Source organism: Scyliorhinus torazame, chromosome 9 (assembly GCF_047496885.1).
Source record: "Scyliorhinus torazame isolate Kashiwa2021f chromosome 9, sScyTor2.1, whole genome shotgun sequence".
Taxonomy (NCBI): Eukaryota; Metazoa; Chordata; class Chondrichthyes; order Carcharhiniformes; family Scyliorhinidae; genus Scyliorhinus; species Scyliorhinus torazame.
Window position 1 is genome coordinate 20,331,076 of NC_092715.1, and position 19,289 is coordinate 20,350,364.

The 19,289-nt window shown below is 46.6% G+C and overlaps 1 protein-coding gene across 2 annotated transcripts in view; it reads left to right on the forward strand.

Moving 5' to 3' along the window:
* The first annotated feature begins 1,832 nt into the window (after positions 1-1,832).
* The window catches only part of nat8l (N-acetyltransferase 8-like), a 218,042-nt gene continuing 200,585 nt past the window's right edge, over positions 1,833-19,289 (forward strand). For both annotated transcript variants that reach the window (XM_072515663.1, XM_072515664.1), the window contains exon 1: positions 1,833-2,904. In XM_072515663.1, coding sequence (XP_072371764.1) covers positions 2,535-2,904 — 370 coding nt within the window. In that variant the 5' untranslated portion in view covers positions 1,833-2,534. The remainder of the gene's footprint in view (positions 2,905-19,289) is intronic.

Here is a 19,289-nt window from a genome sequence, read left to right on the forward strand (position 1 = left end):
ACCGAGAATGGTCAATTGTCCAAATTCAGCCAGCCACCAGCTCCAGGTTTACACACAGCTTGGAAACTCGCCAAGAAAATCCTCCCCTATAATCCCCCCCACCCTGCTCCAGCTCGCACAGGCCCCCCCCCCCCCCCTGCTCCAGCTCGCACAGGTCACCCCCCCCCCCACTCCAGCTCGCACAGGTCACCCCCCCCCCCTGCTCCAGCTCACCCCACCCCCCCTGCTCCAGCTCGCACAGGTCACCCCCCCCCCCCCACTCCAGCTCGCACAGGTCACCCCCCCCCCTGCTCCAGCTCACCCCCCCCCCCTGCTCAGCTCACACAGGTCACCCCCCCCCCCCCGCTCCAGCTCACACAGGTCACCCCCCCCCTGCTCCAGCTCGCACAGGTCACCCCCCCCCCTCCTCCAGCTCGCACAGGTCACCCCCCCCCCCCTGCTCCAGCTCGCACAGGTCACCCCCCCCCCTGCTCCAGCTCGCACAGGTCACCCCCCCCCCCTGGCTCCAGCTCGCACAGGTCACCCCCCCCCCTGCTCCAGCTCGCACAGCTCACCCCCCCCCCCCCGCTCCAGCTCGCACAGGTCACCCCCCCCCTGCTCCAGCTCGCACAGGTCACCCCCCCCCCCCTGCTCCAGCTCACCCCCCCCCCTGCTCCAGCTCACCCCCCCCCCTGCTCCAGCTCACCCCCCCCCCTGCTCCAGCTCACCCCCCCCTGCTCCAGCTCACCCCCCCCCCCCCTGCTCCAGCTCACCCCCCCCCCCTGCTCCAGCTCACCCCCCCCCTGCTCCAGCTCGCCCCCCCCCCCCCTGCTCCAGCCTCGCCCCCCCCCCCTGCTCCAGCTCGCCCCCCCCCCCTGCTCCAGCTCGCCCCCCCCCCCCTGCTCCAGCTCGCCCCCCCCCCCCTGCTCCAGCTCGCCCCCCCCCCCTGCTCCAGCTCGCCCCCCCCCCCCCTGCTCCAGCTCGCCCCCCCCCCCTGCTCCAGCTCGCCCCCCCCCCCCTGCTCCAGCTCGCCCCCCCCCCCCTGCTCCAGCTCGCCCCCCCCCCCCTGCTCCAGCTCGCCCCCCCCCCCCTGCTCCAGCTCGCCCCCCCCCCCTGCTCCAGCTCGCCCCCCCCCCCCTGCTCCAGCTCGCCCCCCCCCCCCCTGCTCCAGCTCGCCCCCCCCCCCCTGCTCCAGCTCGCCCCCCCCCCCCCCTGCTCCAGCTCGCACAGGTCACCCCCCCCCCCCCCCGCTCCAGCTCGCACAGGTCCCCCCCCCCCCCCCCGCTCCAGCTCGCACAGGTCCCCCCCCCCCCCCGCTCCAGCTCGCACAGGTCCTCTGTCACCACCACCCCGGTTTAAAATGAGACAATGCGTTGGGGGATGATGGTGCGAGCGCCCGCCTCGGCTCACCGGGGGAAGATGGCTATTTCATGTCATTTCGTGTCATTTCACTGCATTGTTGATGAGAAGCCGGTTGGAGATTGCGCCTTCTTTACCTCTTGCGCTCTGGTTCCAGTCCAGCGGGGCTTGGAGACAATTTCCCCCTAACCTGTGGGTGTGTGGGAGGGTGTGTGGGTGGGTGGCTGTGAGGGTGGTGGTGGTGGTGTGGGGGGGGGGGGGGGGGGGAGACTGGCGGGGCAGTCCTGCGCAGCTCCAGGAGTGTCTCCCCAGCAGAAATGGCCGGGGTGAGACTGGCTGGAGATCCTCTCCACTTCGGCGCTGGAGGGAAGAGGAGCTGACATTCAGCACTGGGTTGTCACCGAGGCTGGGGTGGGGCAGAAAGCCGCGGGGGTGGGGGGGTGAAGGTGGGGCTTGGGGGGGGGGGGGGGGGGGTCGGACGATACCCCGCGGGAGGGTAGACACTCTCACTCCTTCAACTCATTGAATCTCGAAACGCCCCTCAAAAAGATAGAAGTTGGATTTAAACCGGTTACTGGGGCTGGGGAACAGCGATTAGCATCTATTTGGTGAGGTCTATTTTAGAGAGAGAGAGAGAAAAAAACCACATGGAGACAAAAAGGAAATTAACAGGGGATTTTTGTTTTAAAAAAATGGTGCATTTTGTCCCAGGCGGTCCGGTTTGAACTAATTGGCTGTTTGTTTATTTATTTATTAATGTTGTGTGTCTGCAGACACCTTCGATGCGAAATAAAATGTGGTAGTATTTGCAAATGGGAGGCAGCAGAGGTGTTTTACGGACAATGCCCTCCCCCAAATCACATGAGGAACCTTCCCTGGCCAACTGATGACTGGGACCCCGACATCTGAATAGGAGAGAGTCCAGCCCCTATAAATGTGTGTGTGTGTGTGGGGTGGGGGGGAGAGAGAGAGCAACCCATTCATTTCAGACATTGCTACAGCACCGAGGAGAGATCTCTCTCTCTCTCTCCTACCTTTCATTTTACCATCTCTCTCCCTCCCTCCTTCTTGCCCCCTTCTCTCTCTTTCACCCCCTCCCCACATTATTGCTGTCTGTGTGTTGTGGGCTCTGCTTTGGAGAGGAGGAGAGAGAGGGTTGGGAGGGAGGGGAGGGTCAATAGGACGCCGGGTTTTTTATGCATTTTCTCCCCGCCAACATGGTCTGCGAAACGAAGATGGTGGCGGACGAGGAGATGCCGGGCTCCAAGAACGATGCCATCGTCTCCTCCAGCCAGATGTGGCCGGCCACTGCCCCCCCGCCGCCAGCGGCCGCCTCCTCCCCCTCCGCCTCCCCCCCCGGCTCGCCCTCGCCAGAGGAAGCCGAGGCGGCAGAGCAGCGGCTCCTCAAGCCGGAGGGAGCCGTCCTCATTCGGGAGTTCCAGCCGGGCGACCAAGCGAGTGTGTGCCGCATCTTCTACCAGGGCATCATGGAGAGGATTCCCAACACGGCGCTCAGAGGGTTAAAACAACAGCCCAAGATGCTGCTGCTGTACTCCTGCCTGACCGGTGAGACAGATTTTACCATCCTCTTCCTTTGCAATAGGAACTGTTTTATCAACCCCAATATTCCCTAATCCCCACTATTCCCTAATCCCCACTATTCCCTAATCCCCACCTCACTATTCCCTAATCCCCACTATTCCCTAATCCCCACCTCACTATTCCCTAATCCCCACTATTCCCGAATCCCAACCTCACTATTCCTAATCCCCACTATCCCTTAATCCCCACTGTTCCCTAATCCCAACCTCACTATTCCCTGATCCCCACTATTTCCCAGATCACTATTCCCTAATCCCCACTATTCCCTAACCCCACCCTCACTATTCCCTAATCTGCAATATTCCCTAATCCCAACCTCATTATTCCCTAATCCCCACTATCGCTAATGCCCACTATTCCCTAATCCCCACTATTCCCTAATCCCCCACTAGCCATAATCCTCACTATTCCCTAATCCCCACTATTCCCCAATCCTCACTATTTCATAATCCCCACTATCCCTAATCCCCACTATTCCCTAGTCCTCGCTATTCCCTAATCCCTACTATCCCTAATCCCCACTATTCCCCACCTCACTATTCCCTAATCCCCACTATTCCTAATCCCCACTATTCCCTAATCCCTACTATTCCCGAATCCCCACTATTCCCCACCTCACTATTCCCTAATCCCCACTATTTCATAATCCCCACTATTCCCTAATCCCAACCTCACTATTCCCTAATCCCCAGTATCCCTAATACTCACTAATCCCTAATCCCCACTATCCCTAATATCCACTATTCCCTAATCCCCACTATCTTTTCTCCCACTATTCCCCAATGCCCACTCTTCCCCAATCCCCACTATACCCTAATCCTCACTATTCCCTAATCCCCACCTCACTATTCCCTAACCCCCACTAGTCCCCCACCTCACTATCCCTAATCCCTGCTATTCCCTAATCCCCATCTCACTATTGCCTAATCCCCACTATTCCCTAATCCCCACTAACCCTAGTCCCCACTCTTCCCTAATCCCCACTATTTCCTAATCCCCACTATTCCCCAATTCCCACTATTCCCTAATCCCCACCTCACTATTCCCTAATCCACACTATTCCCTAATCCCATATCACTAGTCCCTAATCCCCACTAGTCCCTAATCCCCACTATTCCCTAAATCCCCACTATTCCCCAATCCCCACAATTCCCTAATCCCCCATCTCACTATTCCCTAATCCCCACCTCACTATTCCCTAATCCCCAGATCACTATCCCCTAATTCCCACTATTCCCTAATCCCCACCTCACTATTCCCTAATCTCCACTATTCCCTAATCCCCACCTCACTATTCCCTAAACCCCACCTCACTATTCCCTAATCCCCACTTCACTATTCCCTAATCCCCACTATTCTCTTATTCCCATTATTCTCTAACCCCAATATTCCCTAATCCCCACCATTCCCTAATCCCCACTATTCACTAATCCCCACTATTCCCTAATCCCCTCTATTCCCTAATCCCCACTATTCCCTAATCCCCGCTATTCCTGATTCCCCACTATTACCCAGATCACTATTCCCAAACCCCCACTATCCTTAATCCCCACTATTCCCTAATCCCCACCTCACTCTTCCCTAATCACCACTATTCCCTTATCCCCATTATTCTCTAACCCCACTATTCCCTAATCCCCACCTCACTATTCCCTAATCCACACTATTCCCTATTCCCCACTATTCCTAATGCCCACAATTCCCTAATCCACACTATTCCCTATTCCCCACTATTCCTAATGCCCACTATTCCCTAATCCACACTATTCCCTAATCCACACCTCACTATTCCCTAATCCCCACTGTTCCCTTATTCCCACTATTCCCTAATCCCCACTATTCCCAAATCCCCACTATTCCCTAATCGCCACCATTCCCTAATCCTCACTATCCCTAATCCCCACTATCCCTAATATCCACTATCCCTAATCCCCACTATTGCCTAATCTCCACTATTCCCTAAACCTCACTATTCCCTAATCCCCACTATTCCCTAATCTCCACTATTCCCCACCTCACCACTCCCTAATACCCACCTCACTATTCCTGAATCCCCACTATTCCCTAATCCCCACTATTCCCCAATTCCCCACTATTCCCCACCTCCCTATTCCCTAATCCCCACTATTCCTAATTCCCACTATTCCCTAATCCCTACTATTCTGTACCTCACCATTCCCGAATCCCCACTATTCCCTAATACCCACTATTCCCTAATCCACACTATTCCCAATACCCACTATCCCCAATCCCCACTATTGCCTAATCCCTACTATTCCCCACCTCACTATTCCCTAATCCACACTATTCTCTAATCCCCACTATCCCCTAATCCCCAATATTCCCTAATCCCCACTATTACCTAATCCCCACTATTCCCTAATATCCACTATTTCCTAATATCCACTAATCCCCACCTCACCGTTCCCTAATCCCCACCTCACTATTCCCTAATCCCTACTATTCCCCACTATTCCGCACCTCACTATTACCAAATCCCCACAATTCCATAATCCCCACTATTCCCTAATCCCCACTATTCCCCACCTCACTATTCCCTAATCCCCACTATTCCCTAATCCCCACTATTTCCCACCCCCCTTTTCCCTAATCCCCACTATTCCCTAATCCCCACTATTCCCCACCTCACTATTCCCTAATCCCCACTATTCCCCACCCCACTATTCCCTAATCTCCACTATTCCCCACCTCACTATTCCCTAATCCCCACTATTCCTAATTCCCACTATTCCCTAATCCCTAATTTCCCTAATCCCCACTATTCCCTAATCCCCACTATTTCCCACCCCACTTTTCCCTAATCCCCACTATTCCCTAATCCCCACTATTCCCCACCTCACTATTCCCTAATCCCCACCCCACTATTCCCTAATCCCCACTATTCCTTAAACCCCACTATTCCCTCACCCCACTATTCCTTGAACCTCACTATTCCCTAATTCCCACTATTCCCCAATCCCCACTATTCCTCAACCCCACTATTTCCTAATCCCCTCTATTACCCAATATTCCCCACATACTCACTACTCCCCACATCCCATTATTCCCTAATTACCCCCACTCCCCACATCCTCATTACACCCCACATCCCACTATTCCCTAATTCCCACTATTCCGCACATTCCCAGTTTAAAATGCATTCCTGCATGTATTTTATTATCAGGAGGATTTGTATATGTGTGTCTGTGTGAGAGGAGGGGGATTGTGTGTGTGTGAGGAGGGGGATTGTGTGTGTGAGAGGAGGGGGATTGTGTGTGTGTGAGGAGGGGGCTGTGTGTGTGTGAGGAGGGGGAGAGTGTGTGTGTGTGAGGAGGGGGGGCAGTGTGTGTGTGAGGAGGGGGGCTGTGTGTATTTGAGGAGGAGGGCAGTGTGTGTGAGGAGGGGGGTTGTGTGTGTGTGAGGAGGGGGGCTGTGTGTGTACATGTGTGTGTGTATGTGTGTGTATTTTCTTACGCAGCAAAACGTGATGGACAAACAATCCTTAATTTATTTAAATTAATTTTTTTACATGTACCACTGTGTGCAATCTGTATTATTTAATTATTATTTTTTATTTTAGAACAAAAAAGACACTTAATGTGGTGGTCATTTTAATCTTTTAAGAGTTTTCAGTCTGAAATCATTTGAAAAATGAGAAAAAAAAAAGCAGCCGATCGCGAAACTGCAATTGTCAAATGTAAGTGGAGCTCAGCTTGATGCTGATGGACGGGCGCTATACTGACAGGCGGTGCGCGGAGTGGGGAGGAGGGGGGCAGATAGGGGAGGGGGGAGAGTAGCAGCTGGAAAGCGGCACCGGGTGGCCTCACTCTACAGCGGATGCTCTCGGGGCTCCGACAGACACCCACAGGCTCCACAGTCCACCGGGATCCTGCTGTGCACAGGGAGGGTCTGGCAAACTTGAATAATGCGGTCAATGAGGAGCAGTTTCCCTGGTATGCTAGCAGTATATATATCCCCAGTATACAGTCCCCCAGTATACACTTCCCCAGTAAACACTGCCCCCCCAGTATACACATCCCCAGTATACACATCCCCAGTATACACTCCCCCAGTATATACTCCCTCGGTATACACTTCCCCAGTAAACACTCCCCCAGTATACATTCCCCCAGTATATAAATCCCCAGTATACACTCGCCAAGTATGCATTCCCCTGTATACACTCCCCCAGTTTCTCCTCACCAGGATAAGGTTACCATGTTAAGGGTACCTTTGTAGGTATTCATCTGATTTGCCCTTGCCCAGATACCCTTACCTGTGTTCCTTACCCAGGTACCCCTTATCCATGTTCCCTTACTTACTAATGTGTCCTCACGGATGTACCTTTCTCAGATACATTTGCTCATGTACCTTTACCCATGAGCCTAATTAATTTACCCTTACCCATCTACCTTATTTACATACCCTACCCATGTACACCTTGCCATGTATACTTACTTACCTGTGTATTTTACCCATGTACACCATACAATGTATCCTTACCTGTGAACTTTACCCATGTACACCTTACCATGTATCCTTACCTGTGCACTTTACCCATGTACACCTTAACCATGTACAACTTATCCATGCACACCATACCCATGTACTTTATCTATGTACACGTTACCATGTACAACTTATCCAAGCACACCATTCCCATGTACTTTATCCATGTACACGTTATCCATGTATCCTTATCCATGTGCAACTTATCAATGTACCCCTTACCCATGTACCCTTATCCATGTATGTTATCCATGTACACCTTCAGGCATGGTGGCTTCGGGATGGCACAGTGGCACAGTGGTTAGCACTGCTTCCTTACATCGCCAGGGATCCGAGTTTGATACCGATCGTGGGTGACTGTGTGGATTTTACACTTTCTCCCCGTGTCTGCGTGGGTTTCCTCCAGGTGCTCCGGTTCTGTCCCATAGTCCAAAAATGTGCAGGTAGGGTGGATTGGCCATGATAAATTGCCCCTTAGGGTGGGGCTGCAGGAATAAGGCAGGTGAATGGGCCTCGGTAGGGTCGTCTTTCAAAGAGTCGATGCAGATTCGATGGGCTGAATGACCCCCTTCTGCATTGTAGAAATTCCATGATTATCAATATACACCTTATCAATAGATAGCTTATCCATGTACACTTACTAATGAACCCTACCCAAAGTACTTTATTTGTGAACCTTACTCATGCACCCTCTTACATGGTATCTATACTCAGGTTATCACTAACTTGGGTCCATACTATCCTCACCCAGATTCCCTTTTTACCTGACTGATGAAACTGCTCCATATCTCTAGGCTTTTCTGTCTAATTCATATTTCAGCATTTGCAGTACACCCGATTCAGACAGGCAGGGAATGTTCCCAATCCTAGTGTTTCCCATTCTCTGTATGAGCACAGGGAATATTCCCAATCTCAGTGTTTCCCATTCTCTGTATGAACAGAGATCCATTCACACACACATGGAATATTTCTAATGTCAGTGTTTCCAATGCTCTGTACCAACACGGGGAATATTCCCAACGTCAGTGTTTCCCATTCTCTGTATGAACACAGGGAACCGTCCCAATGTCAGTGTTTCCCATTCTCTGAATGAACACAGGGAATATTCCCAATCTCAGTGTTTCCCATTCTCTGAAGTAACACAGGGAATATTCCCAATGTATCTGTTTCCCATTCTCTGTACGAACACGGGGAATATTCCCAATCTCAGTGCTTTCCATTCTCTATATGAACATCGGGAATGTTCACAATCTCAGTGTTTTCCATTCTCTGTGTGAACACAGGGAATATTCGCAATCTCAGTGTTTCCCATTCTCTGTATGAACACAGGGAATATTCCCAATCTCAGTGTTTCCCATTCGCTGTATGGACACAGGGAATATTCCCAATGTCACTGTTTCCCATTCTTTATATGAACACAGGGAATATTCCCAATGTTATTGTTTCCCATTCTCTGTAAGAACACGGGGAATATTCCCAATCACAGTGCTTTCCATTCTCTGAATGAACACAGGGAACATTCCCAATCTCAGTGTTTCCCATTCTCTGAATGAACACAGGGAATATTCCCAATGCCATTGTTTCCCATTCTCTGTATGAACACGGGGAATATTCCCAATCTCAGTGTTTCCCATTCTCTGTATGAATACAGGGAATATTCACAATCTCAGTGTTTCCCATTCTCTGTATGAACACACGGAATATTCCCAATGTATCTGTTTCCCATTTTCTGTATGGACACAGGGAATATTGCCAATCTCAGTGTTTTCCATTCTCTGTATGAACACAGGGAATGTTCCCAATCTCAGTGTTTCCCATTCTCTGTATGAACACAGGCAATATTCCCAATCTCAGTGTTTCCCATTTTTAGACTGAACACAGGGAATATTCCCAATCTCAGTGTTTCTCATTCTCTGTATGAACACAGGGAATATTCCAAATCTCAGTGTTTCCCATTCTCTGTATGAACACAGGGAATATTCCCAATCTCAGTGTTTCCCATTTTTAGACTGAACACAGGGAAAATTCCCAATCTCTGTGTTTCCCATTCTTAGACTGAACACAGGCAATATTCCCAATCCCAGTGTTTCCCATTTTCTATATGAACACAGGGAATATTCCCAATCTCAGCGTTTCCCATTCTCTGTATGAACACAGGGAACATTCCCAATCTCAGTGTTTCCAATTTTCAAGATGAACACATGGAATATTCCCAATCTCAATGATTCCCATTCTATATATGAACATCGGGAATGTTCACAATGTCACTGTGTCCTATTCTCAATAATAACAGAAATCCCATTAACACACACTGGAATATTACCAATGTCAGCATTTCCCATTTTCTGTCTCAACACGGGGGATATTCCCAAAGCCGGTGTTTCCCATTCTCTGTATGAACGCATGGAATGTTCCCAATGTCTGTGTTTCCCAATCACTGTATGAACACAGTGAACAAGGGGCTGGTTTAGCACACTGGGCGAAATCGCTGGCTTTGAAAGCAGACCAAGGCCGGCCAGCAGCACGGTTCATTTCCCGTACCAGCCTCCCCGAACAGGTGCCGGAATGTGGCGACTGGGGACTTTTCACAGTAACTTCATTGAAGCCTACTTGTGACAACAGGCGATTTTCATTTCATTTTTCATTTCATATTCCCAATGTCCGTGATTCCCAATCTCTGTATAAACACAGAAAATATTCCCAATGTCAGTGCATCCCATTCTCTGTACTCACACAGGGAATATTCCCAATGTCACTGTTTCCCATTCTCTGTATGAACACAGGGAATATTCCCAATGTGCGTGTTTCCCATTGTCTGTATGAACACAAGGAATATTCCCAATCTCAGTGTTCCCATTCTCTGTACTAACACAGGGAATATTCCCAATGTCATTATTTCGCATTGCCTGTATGAACACAGGGAATATTCCCAATCTCAGTGTTTCCCATTCTCTGTATGAACACAGGGAACATTCCCAATCTCAGTGTTTCCCATTCTCTGTATGAATACAGATAATGCTCCCAATCTCAGTGTTCCCCATTCTCTGTATGACCACAGGGAATATTCTCAATCTCAGTGTTTCCCATTATCTGTCTGAACACAGGGAATATTCCCAATCTCAGTATTTCGCATTACCTGTATGAACAAAGGGAATATTCCCATTCTCAGTGTTTCCCATTCTCTGTATGAACACAGGGAACATTCCCAATCTCAGTGTTTCCCATTCTCTGTATGAACACAGGGAATATTCCCAATGTCAGTATTTCCCATTCTCTGTATGAACAAAGGGAATATTCCCAATCTCAGTGTTTCCCATTCTCTGTATGAACAAAGGGAATATTCCCAATCTCAGTGTTTCCCATTCTCTGTATGAACACAGGGAACATTCCCAATCTCAGTGTTTCCCATTCTCTGTATGAACACAGGGAATATTCCCAATCTCAGTGTTCCCCATTCTCTGTACAACCACAGGGAATATTCCCAATGTCACTGTTTCCCATTGTCCGTATGAACGCATGGAATATTCGCAATGTGAGTGTTTCCCATTCTCTGTATGAACACAGGGAACATTCCCAATCTCAGTGCTTCCCATTCTCTGTATGACCACAGGGAATATTCCCAATCTCAGTGTTTCCCATTCCCTGTATGAACACAGGGAACATTCCCAATGTCAGTATTTCCCATTCTCTGTATGAACACAACGAATATTCCCAATCCCAGTGTTTCCCATTCTCTGTATGGACACAGAGAATATTCCCAATGCCCGTGTTTCCCATTATCTGTCTGAACACAGGGAATATTTTCAATGTCACTGTTTCCCATTCTCTGTATGAACACAGGGAATATTCCCAATCTCAGTGTTCCCATTCTCTGTATGAACGCATGGAATATTCCCAATGTCTGTGTTTCCTAATCACTGTATGAACACAGTGAACAAGGGGCTGGTTTAGCACACTGGGCGAAATCGCTGGCTTTGAAAGCAGACCAAGGCAGGCCAGCAGCACGGTTCATTTCCCGTACCAGCCTCCCCGAACAGGTGCCGGAATGTGGCGACTGTGGACTTTTCACAGTAACTTCATTGAAGCCTACTTGTGACAAAAGGCGATTTTCATTTCATTTTTCATTTCATAGTTCCAATGTCCGTGATTCCCAATCTCTGTATAAACACAGAGAATATTCCCAATCTCAGTATTTCCCATTCTCTGAATCGACACAGGGAATATTCCCATCTCAGTGTTCCCATTGTCACTGTGTCCTATTCTCAATAATAACAGAAATCCCATTAACACACACTGGAATATTACCAATGCCAGCATTTCCCGTTCTCTGTATCAACACGGGGAATATTCACAATGTCAGTGTTTCCCATTCTCTGTATGAACGCATGGAATATTCCCAATGTCAGTGCATCCCATTCTCTGTAGTAACACAGGGAATATTCCCAACGTCACTGTTTCCCATACTCTGGATGAACACAGGGAATATTCCCAATGACAGTATTTCCCATTCTCTGTATGAACACAAGGAATATTCCCAATGTCAGTGTTTCCCATTGTCTGTCTGAACACAGGGAATATTCCCAATCTCAGTATTTCACATTCTCTGTATGAACAAAAGGAATATTCCCAATCTCAGTATTTCACATTCTCTGTATGAACAAAGGGAACATTCCCAATCTCAGTGTTTCCCATTCTCTGTATGAACACAGGGAACATTCCCAATCTCAGTGTTTCCCATTCTCTGTATGAATACAGGTACACGGAGAATATTCCCAATCTCAGTATTTCCCATTCTCTGTATGAACACAGGGAATATTCCCAATGTCAGTGTTTCACATTCTCTGTATGGACACAGGGGAAATTCCAATCTCAGTGTTTCCCATTCTCTGTATGAACACGGAATATTCTTAATGTCACTGTTTCCCATTCTCTATGTGAACACAGCGAATATTCCCAATCTCTGTGTTTCCCATTCTCTATAATAGCAGAAATCCCATTCTCACCCACTGGAAATATTACCAATGTCAGTGCTTCCCATTCTCTGTCTGAGCACAGAGAATATTCCCAGTCTCAGTGTTTCCCATTCTCTGTATGAACGCAGGGAATATTCCCAATGGCAGTATATCCCACTCTCTGTATGAACACAGGGAATATTCCCAATCTCAGTGTTTCCCATTCTCTGTATGAACACAGGGAACATTCCCAATCTCAGTGTTTCCCATTCTCTGTATGAACACAGGGAACATTCCCAATCTCAGTGTTTCCCATTCTCTGTACTAACACAGGGAATATTCCCAATGTCACTGTTTCCCATACTCTGGATGAACACAAGGAATATTCCCAATGTCAGTGTTTCCCATTCTCTGAATCAACACAGGGAATATTCCCATCTCCGTGTTCCCATTGTCACTGTGTCCTATTCTCAATAATAACAGAAATCCCATTAACACACACTGGAATATTACCAATGCCAGCATTTCCCGTTCTCTGTATCAACACGGGGAATATTCACAATGTCAGTGTTTCCCATTCTCTGTATGAACGCATGGAATATTCCCAATGTCAGTGCATCCCATTCTCTGTACTAACACAGGGAATATTCCCAATGTCACTGTTTCCCATACTCTGGATGAACACAGGGAATATTCCCAATGACAGTATTTCCCATTCTCTGTATGAACACAAGGAATATTCCCAATGTCAGTGTTTCCCATTGTCTGTCTGAACACAGGGAATATTCCCAATCTCAGTGTTTCACATTCTCTGTATGAACAAAGGGAATATTCTCAATCTCAGTGTTTCTCATTCTCTGTATGAACACAGGGAATATTCCCAATCTCAGTATTTCGCATTCTCTGTATGAATACAGGTAATGTTCCCAAACTCAGTGTTCCCCATTCTCTGTACAACCACAGGGAATATTCCCAATGTCACTGTTTCCCATTGTCCGTATGAACGCATGGAATATTCGCAATGTGAGTGTTTCCCATTCTCTGTATGAACACAGGGAACATTCCCAATCTCAGTGCTTCCCATTCTCTGTATGACCACAGGGAATATTCCCAATCTCAGTGTTTCCCATTCTCTGTATGAACACAGGGAATATTCCCAATGTCAGTATTTCCCATTCTCTGTATGAACACAACGAATATTCCCAATCTCAGTGTTTCCCATTCTCTGTATGGACACAGAGAATATTCCCAATGCCCGTGTTTCCCATTATCTGTCTGAACACAGGGAATATTTTCAATGTCACTGTTTCCCATTCTCTGTATGAACACAGGGAATATTCCCAATCTCAGTGTTCCCATTCTCTGTATGAACGCATGGAATATTCCCAATGTCTGTGTTTCCTAATCACTGTATGAACACAGTGAACAAGGGGCTGGTTTAGCACACTGGGCGAAATCGCTGGCTTTGAAAGCAGACCAAGGCAGGCCAGCAGCACGGTTCATTTCCCGTACCAGCCTCCCCGAACAGGTGCCGGAATGTGGCGACTGTGGACTTTTCACAGTAACTTCATTGAAGCCTACTTGTGACAAAAGGCGATTTTCATTTCATTTTTCATTTCATAGTTCCAATGTCCGTGATTCCCAATCTCTGTATAAACACAGAGAATATTCCCAATCTCAGTATTTCCCATTCTCTGAATCGACACAGGGAATATTCCCATCTCAGTGTTCCCATTGTCACTGTGTCCTATTCTCAATAATAACAGAAATCCCATTAACACACACTGGAATATTACCAATGCCAGCATTTCCCGTTCTCTGTATCAACACGGGGAATATTCACAATGTCAGTGTTTCCCATTCTCTGTATGAACGCATGGAATATTCCCAATGTCAGTGCATCCCATTCTCTGTAGTAACACAGGGAATATTCCCAATGTCACTGTTTCCCATACTCTGGATGAACACAGGGAATATTCCCAATGACAGTATTTCCCATTCTCTGTATGAACACAAGGAATATTCCCAATGTCAGTGTTTCCCATTGTCTGTCTGAACACAGGGAATATTCCCAATCTCAGTATTTCACATTCTCTGTATGAACACAGGGAACATTCCCAATCTCAGTGTTTCCCATTCTCTGTATGAATACAGGTACACGGAGAATATTCCCAATCTCAGTATTTCCCATTCTCTGTATGAACACAGGGAATATTCCCAATGTCAGTGTTTCACATTCTCTGTATGGACACAGGGGAAATTCCAATCTCAGTGTTTCCCATTCTCTGTATGAACACGGAATATTCTTAATGTCACTGTTTCCCATTCTCTATGTGAACACAGCGAATATTCCCAATCTCTGTGTTTCCCATTCTCTATAATAGCAGAAATCCCATTCTCACCCACTGGAAATATTACCAATGTCAGTGCTTCCCATTCTCTGTCTGAGCACAGAGAATATTCCCAGTCTCAGTGTTTCCCATTCTCTGTATGAACGCAGGGAATATTCCCAATGGCAGTATATCCCACTCTCTGTATGAACACAGGGAATATTCCCAATCTCAGTGTTTCCCATTCTCTGTATGAACACAGGGAACATTCCCAATCTCAGTGTTTCCCATTCTCTGTATGAACACAGGGAACATTCCCAAACTCAGTGTTACCCATTCTCTGCATGGATAGAGGGAATATTCCCAATGTATCTGTTTCCCATTTTCTGTATGAACACAGGGAATATTCCCAATCTCAGTGTTCCCATTGTCACTGTGTCCTATTCTCAATAATAACAGAAATCCCATTAACACACACTGGAATATTACCAATGCCAGCATTTCCCATTCTCTCTATCAACACGGGGAATATTCACAATGTCAGTGTTTCCCATTCTCTGTATGAACGCATGGAATATTCCCAATGTCAGTGCATCCCATTCTCTGTACTAACACAGGGAATATTCCCAATGTCACTGTTTCCCATACTCTGGATGAACACAAGGAATATTCCCAATGTCAGTGTTTCCCATTCTCTGAATCAACACAGGGAATATTCCCATCTCCGTGTTCCCATTGTCACTGTGTCCTATTCTCAATAATAACAGAAATCCCATTAACACACACTGGAATATTACCAATGCCAGCATTTCCCGTTCTCTGTATCAACACGGGGAATATTCACAATGTCAGTGTTTCCCATTCTCTGTATGAACGCATGGAATATTCCCAATGTCAGTGCATCCCATTCTCTGTACTAACACAGGGAATATTCCCAATGTCACTGTTTCCCATACTCTGGATGAACACAGGGAATATTACCAATGACAGTATTTCCCATTCTCTGTATGAACACAAGGAATATTCCCAATGTCAGTGTTTCCCATTGTCTGTCTGAACACAGGGAATATTCCCAATCTCAGTGTTTCACATTCTCTGTATGAACAAAGGGAATATTCTCAATCTCAGTGTTTCTCATTCTCTGTATGAACACAGGGAATATTCCCAATCTCAGTGTTTCCCATTCTCTGTATGAACACAGGGAACATTCCCAATCTCAGTGTTTCCCATTCTCTGTATGAATACAGGTACACGGAGAATATTCCCAATCTCAGTATTTCCCATTCTCTGTATGAACACAGGGAATATTCCCAATGTCAGTGTTTCACATTCTCTGTATGGACACAGGGGAAATTCCAATCTCAGTGTTTCCCATTCTCTGAATGAACACGGAATATTCTTAATGTCACTGTTTCCCATTCTCTATGTGAACACAGAAAATATTCCCAATCTCTGTGTTTCCCATTCTCTATAATAGCAGAAATCCCATTCTCACCCACTGGGAATATTACCAATGTCAGTGCTTCCCATTCTCTGTATGAACACAGGGAACATTCCCAATCTCAGTGTTACCCATTCTCTGCATGGATAGAGGGAATATTCCCAATGTAACTGTTTCCCATTTACTGTATGGACACAGGGAATATACCCAATCTCAGTGTTTCCCATTGTCTGTATGAACACAGGGAACATTCCCAATCTCAGTGTTTCCCATTCTCTGTATGAACACAGGGAATATTCTCAATCTCAGTGTTTCCCATTCTCTGTATGAACACAGGGAACATTCCCAATCTCAGTTTTCCCATTGTCTGTATGAACACAGGGAATATTCTCAATCTCAGTGTTTCCCATTCTCTGTATGAACACAGGGAATATTCCCAATCTCAGTGTTTCCCATTCTCTGTATGAACACAGAGAACTTTCCCAATCTCAGTGTTTCCCATTCTCTGTATGAATACAGGGAATATTCCCAATCTCAGTGTTTCCCATTCTCTGTATGAACACAGAGAACTTTCCCAATCTCAGTGTTTCCCATTCTCTGTATGAACACAGGGAATATTCCCAATCTCAGTGTTTCCTATTCTCTGTATGAACTCAGTGAATATTCCCAATCTCAGTGTTTCCCATTCTCTGTATGAACACAGAGAACTTTCCCAATCTCAGTGTTTCCCATTCTCTGTATGAACACAGGGAATATTCCCAATCTCAGTGTTTCCTATTCTCTGTATGAACTCAGTGAATATTCCCAATCTCAGTGTTTCCCATTCTCTGTATGAACACAGAGAACTTTCCCAATCTCAGTGTTTCCTATTCTCCGTATGAACACAGGGAATATTCCAAATGGCCGTGTTTCCCATTTTCTGTTTGAACACAAGGAATATTCCCAATGTCAGTGTTTCCCATTTTCTGTATGAACACAGGGAATATTCTCAATGTCAGTGTTTCCCATTCTCTGGATGAGGACAGGGAATATTCCAAATCTCACTGTTTCCCATTCTCTGTACTAACACAGAAAATATTCCCAATGTCAGTATTTCCCATTCTCTGTATGAACACAGGGAATATTCCCAATCTCAGTGCACCAATTCTCTCTATGAGCACAGGAAACATTTGCAATCTCAGCGATTCCCATTCTCTGTATGGACACAGAGAATATTACCAATGTCACTGTTTCCCATTCTCTGCATGATCACAGAGAATATTCCCAATCTCAGTGTTTCCCATTCTCCCCATGAACACGGGGAATATTCCCAATCTCAGGGTTTCCCATTCTCTGTATGGACACAGGGAATATTCCCAATCACAGTGTTTCCCATTCTCCCCATGAACACGGGGAATATTCCCAATCTCAGTGTTTCCTATTCTCTGTATGGACACAGGGAATATTCCCAATCTCAGTGTTTCCTATTCTCTGTATGGACACAGGAAATATTCCCAATCACAGTGTTTCCCATTCTCCCCATGAACACGGGGAATATTCCCAATCTCAGTGTTTCCTATTCTCTGTATGGACACAGAGAATATTACCAATGTCACTGTTTCCCATTCTCTGCATGATCACAGAGAATATTCCCAATCTCAGTGTTTCCCATTCTCCCCATGAACACGGGGAATATTCCCAATCTCAGTGTTTCCTATTCTCTGTATGGACACAGGGAATATTCCCAATCACAGTGTTTCCCATTCTCCCCATGAACACGGGGAATGTTCCCAATCTCAGGGTTTCCCATTCTCTGTATGGACACTGAGAATATTCCCAATCTCAGTGTTGCCCATTCCCTGTATGAACACAGGGAATATTCCCAATGTCAGTATTTCCCATTCTCTGTTTGAACAAAGAGAATTTCCCCAATGTCAGTGTTTCCCATTCTCTGTATGGACACAAGGAATATTCCCAATCTCAGTGTTTCCCATTCTCTGTATGAACACAGGGAATATTCCCAATGCCTGTGTTTCCCATTATCTGTCTGAACACAGGGAATATTCCCAATCTCAGTATTTCGCATTCTCTGTTTGAACACAGGGAATATTCCCAATGTCAGTGTTTCACATTCTCTCTTTGAACACAAGGAATATTCCCAATGCCAGTGTTTCCCAATATCTGTCTGAACAAAGGAATATTCCCAATCTCAGTATTTCACATTCTCTGTATGGACACAGGGAATATTCCCAATCTCAGTGTTTCCCATTCTCTGTATGAACACGGAATATTCTTAATGTCACTGTTTCCCATTCTCTATGTGAACACAGGGAATATTCCCAATCTCAATGTTTCCCATTCCCTGTATGAACACAGGGTATATTCCCAATCTCAGTGTTTCCCATTCTCTGCATGGACAGAGGGAATATTCCCAATGTATCTGTTTCCCATTTTCTGTATGGACACAGGGAATATACCCAATCTCAGTGTTTCCCATTCTCTGTATGAACACAGGGAACATTCCCAATCTCAGTTTTCTCATTGTCTGTATGAACACAGGGAATATTCTCAATCTCAGTGTTTCCCATTCTCTGTATGAACACAGGGAACATTCCCAATGTCAGTGTTTCCCATTCTCTGTATGAACAGAGGGAATATTCCCAATGTCAGTGTTTCCCATTCTCTGTATGAACAAAGGGAATATTCCCAATCTAAGTGTTTCCCATTCTCTGTATGAACACAGGGAACATTCCCAATCTCAGTGTTTCCCATTCTCTGTATGAATACAGGTAATGTTCCCAAACTCAGTGTTCCCCATTCTCTGTACAACCACAGGGAATATTCCCAATGTCACTGTTTCCCATTGTCCGTATGAACGCATGGAATATTCGCAATGTGAGTGTTTCCCATTCTCTGTATGAACACAGGGAACATTCCCAATCTCAGTGCTTCCCATTCTCTGTATGACCACAGGGAATATTCCCAATCTCAGTGTTTCCCATTCTCTGAATGAACACAGGGAATATTCCCAATGTCAGTATTTCCCATTCTCTTTATGAACACAACGAATATTCCCAATCTCAGTGTTTCCCATTCTCTGTATGGACACAGAGAATATTCCCAATGCCCGTGTTTCCC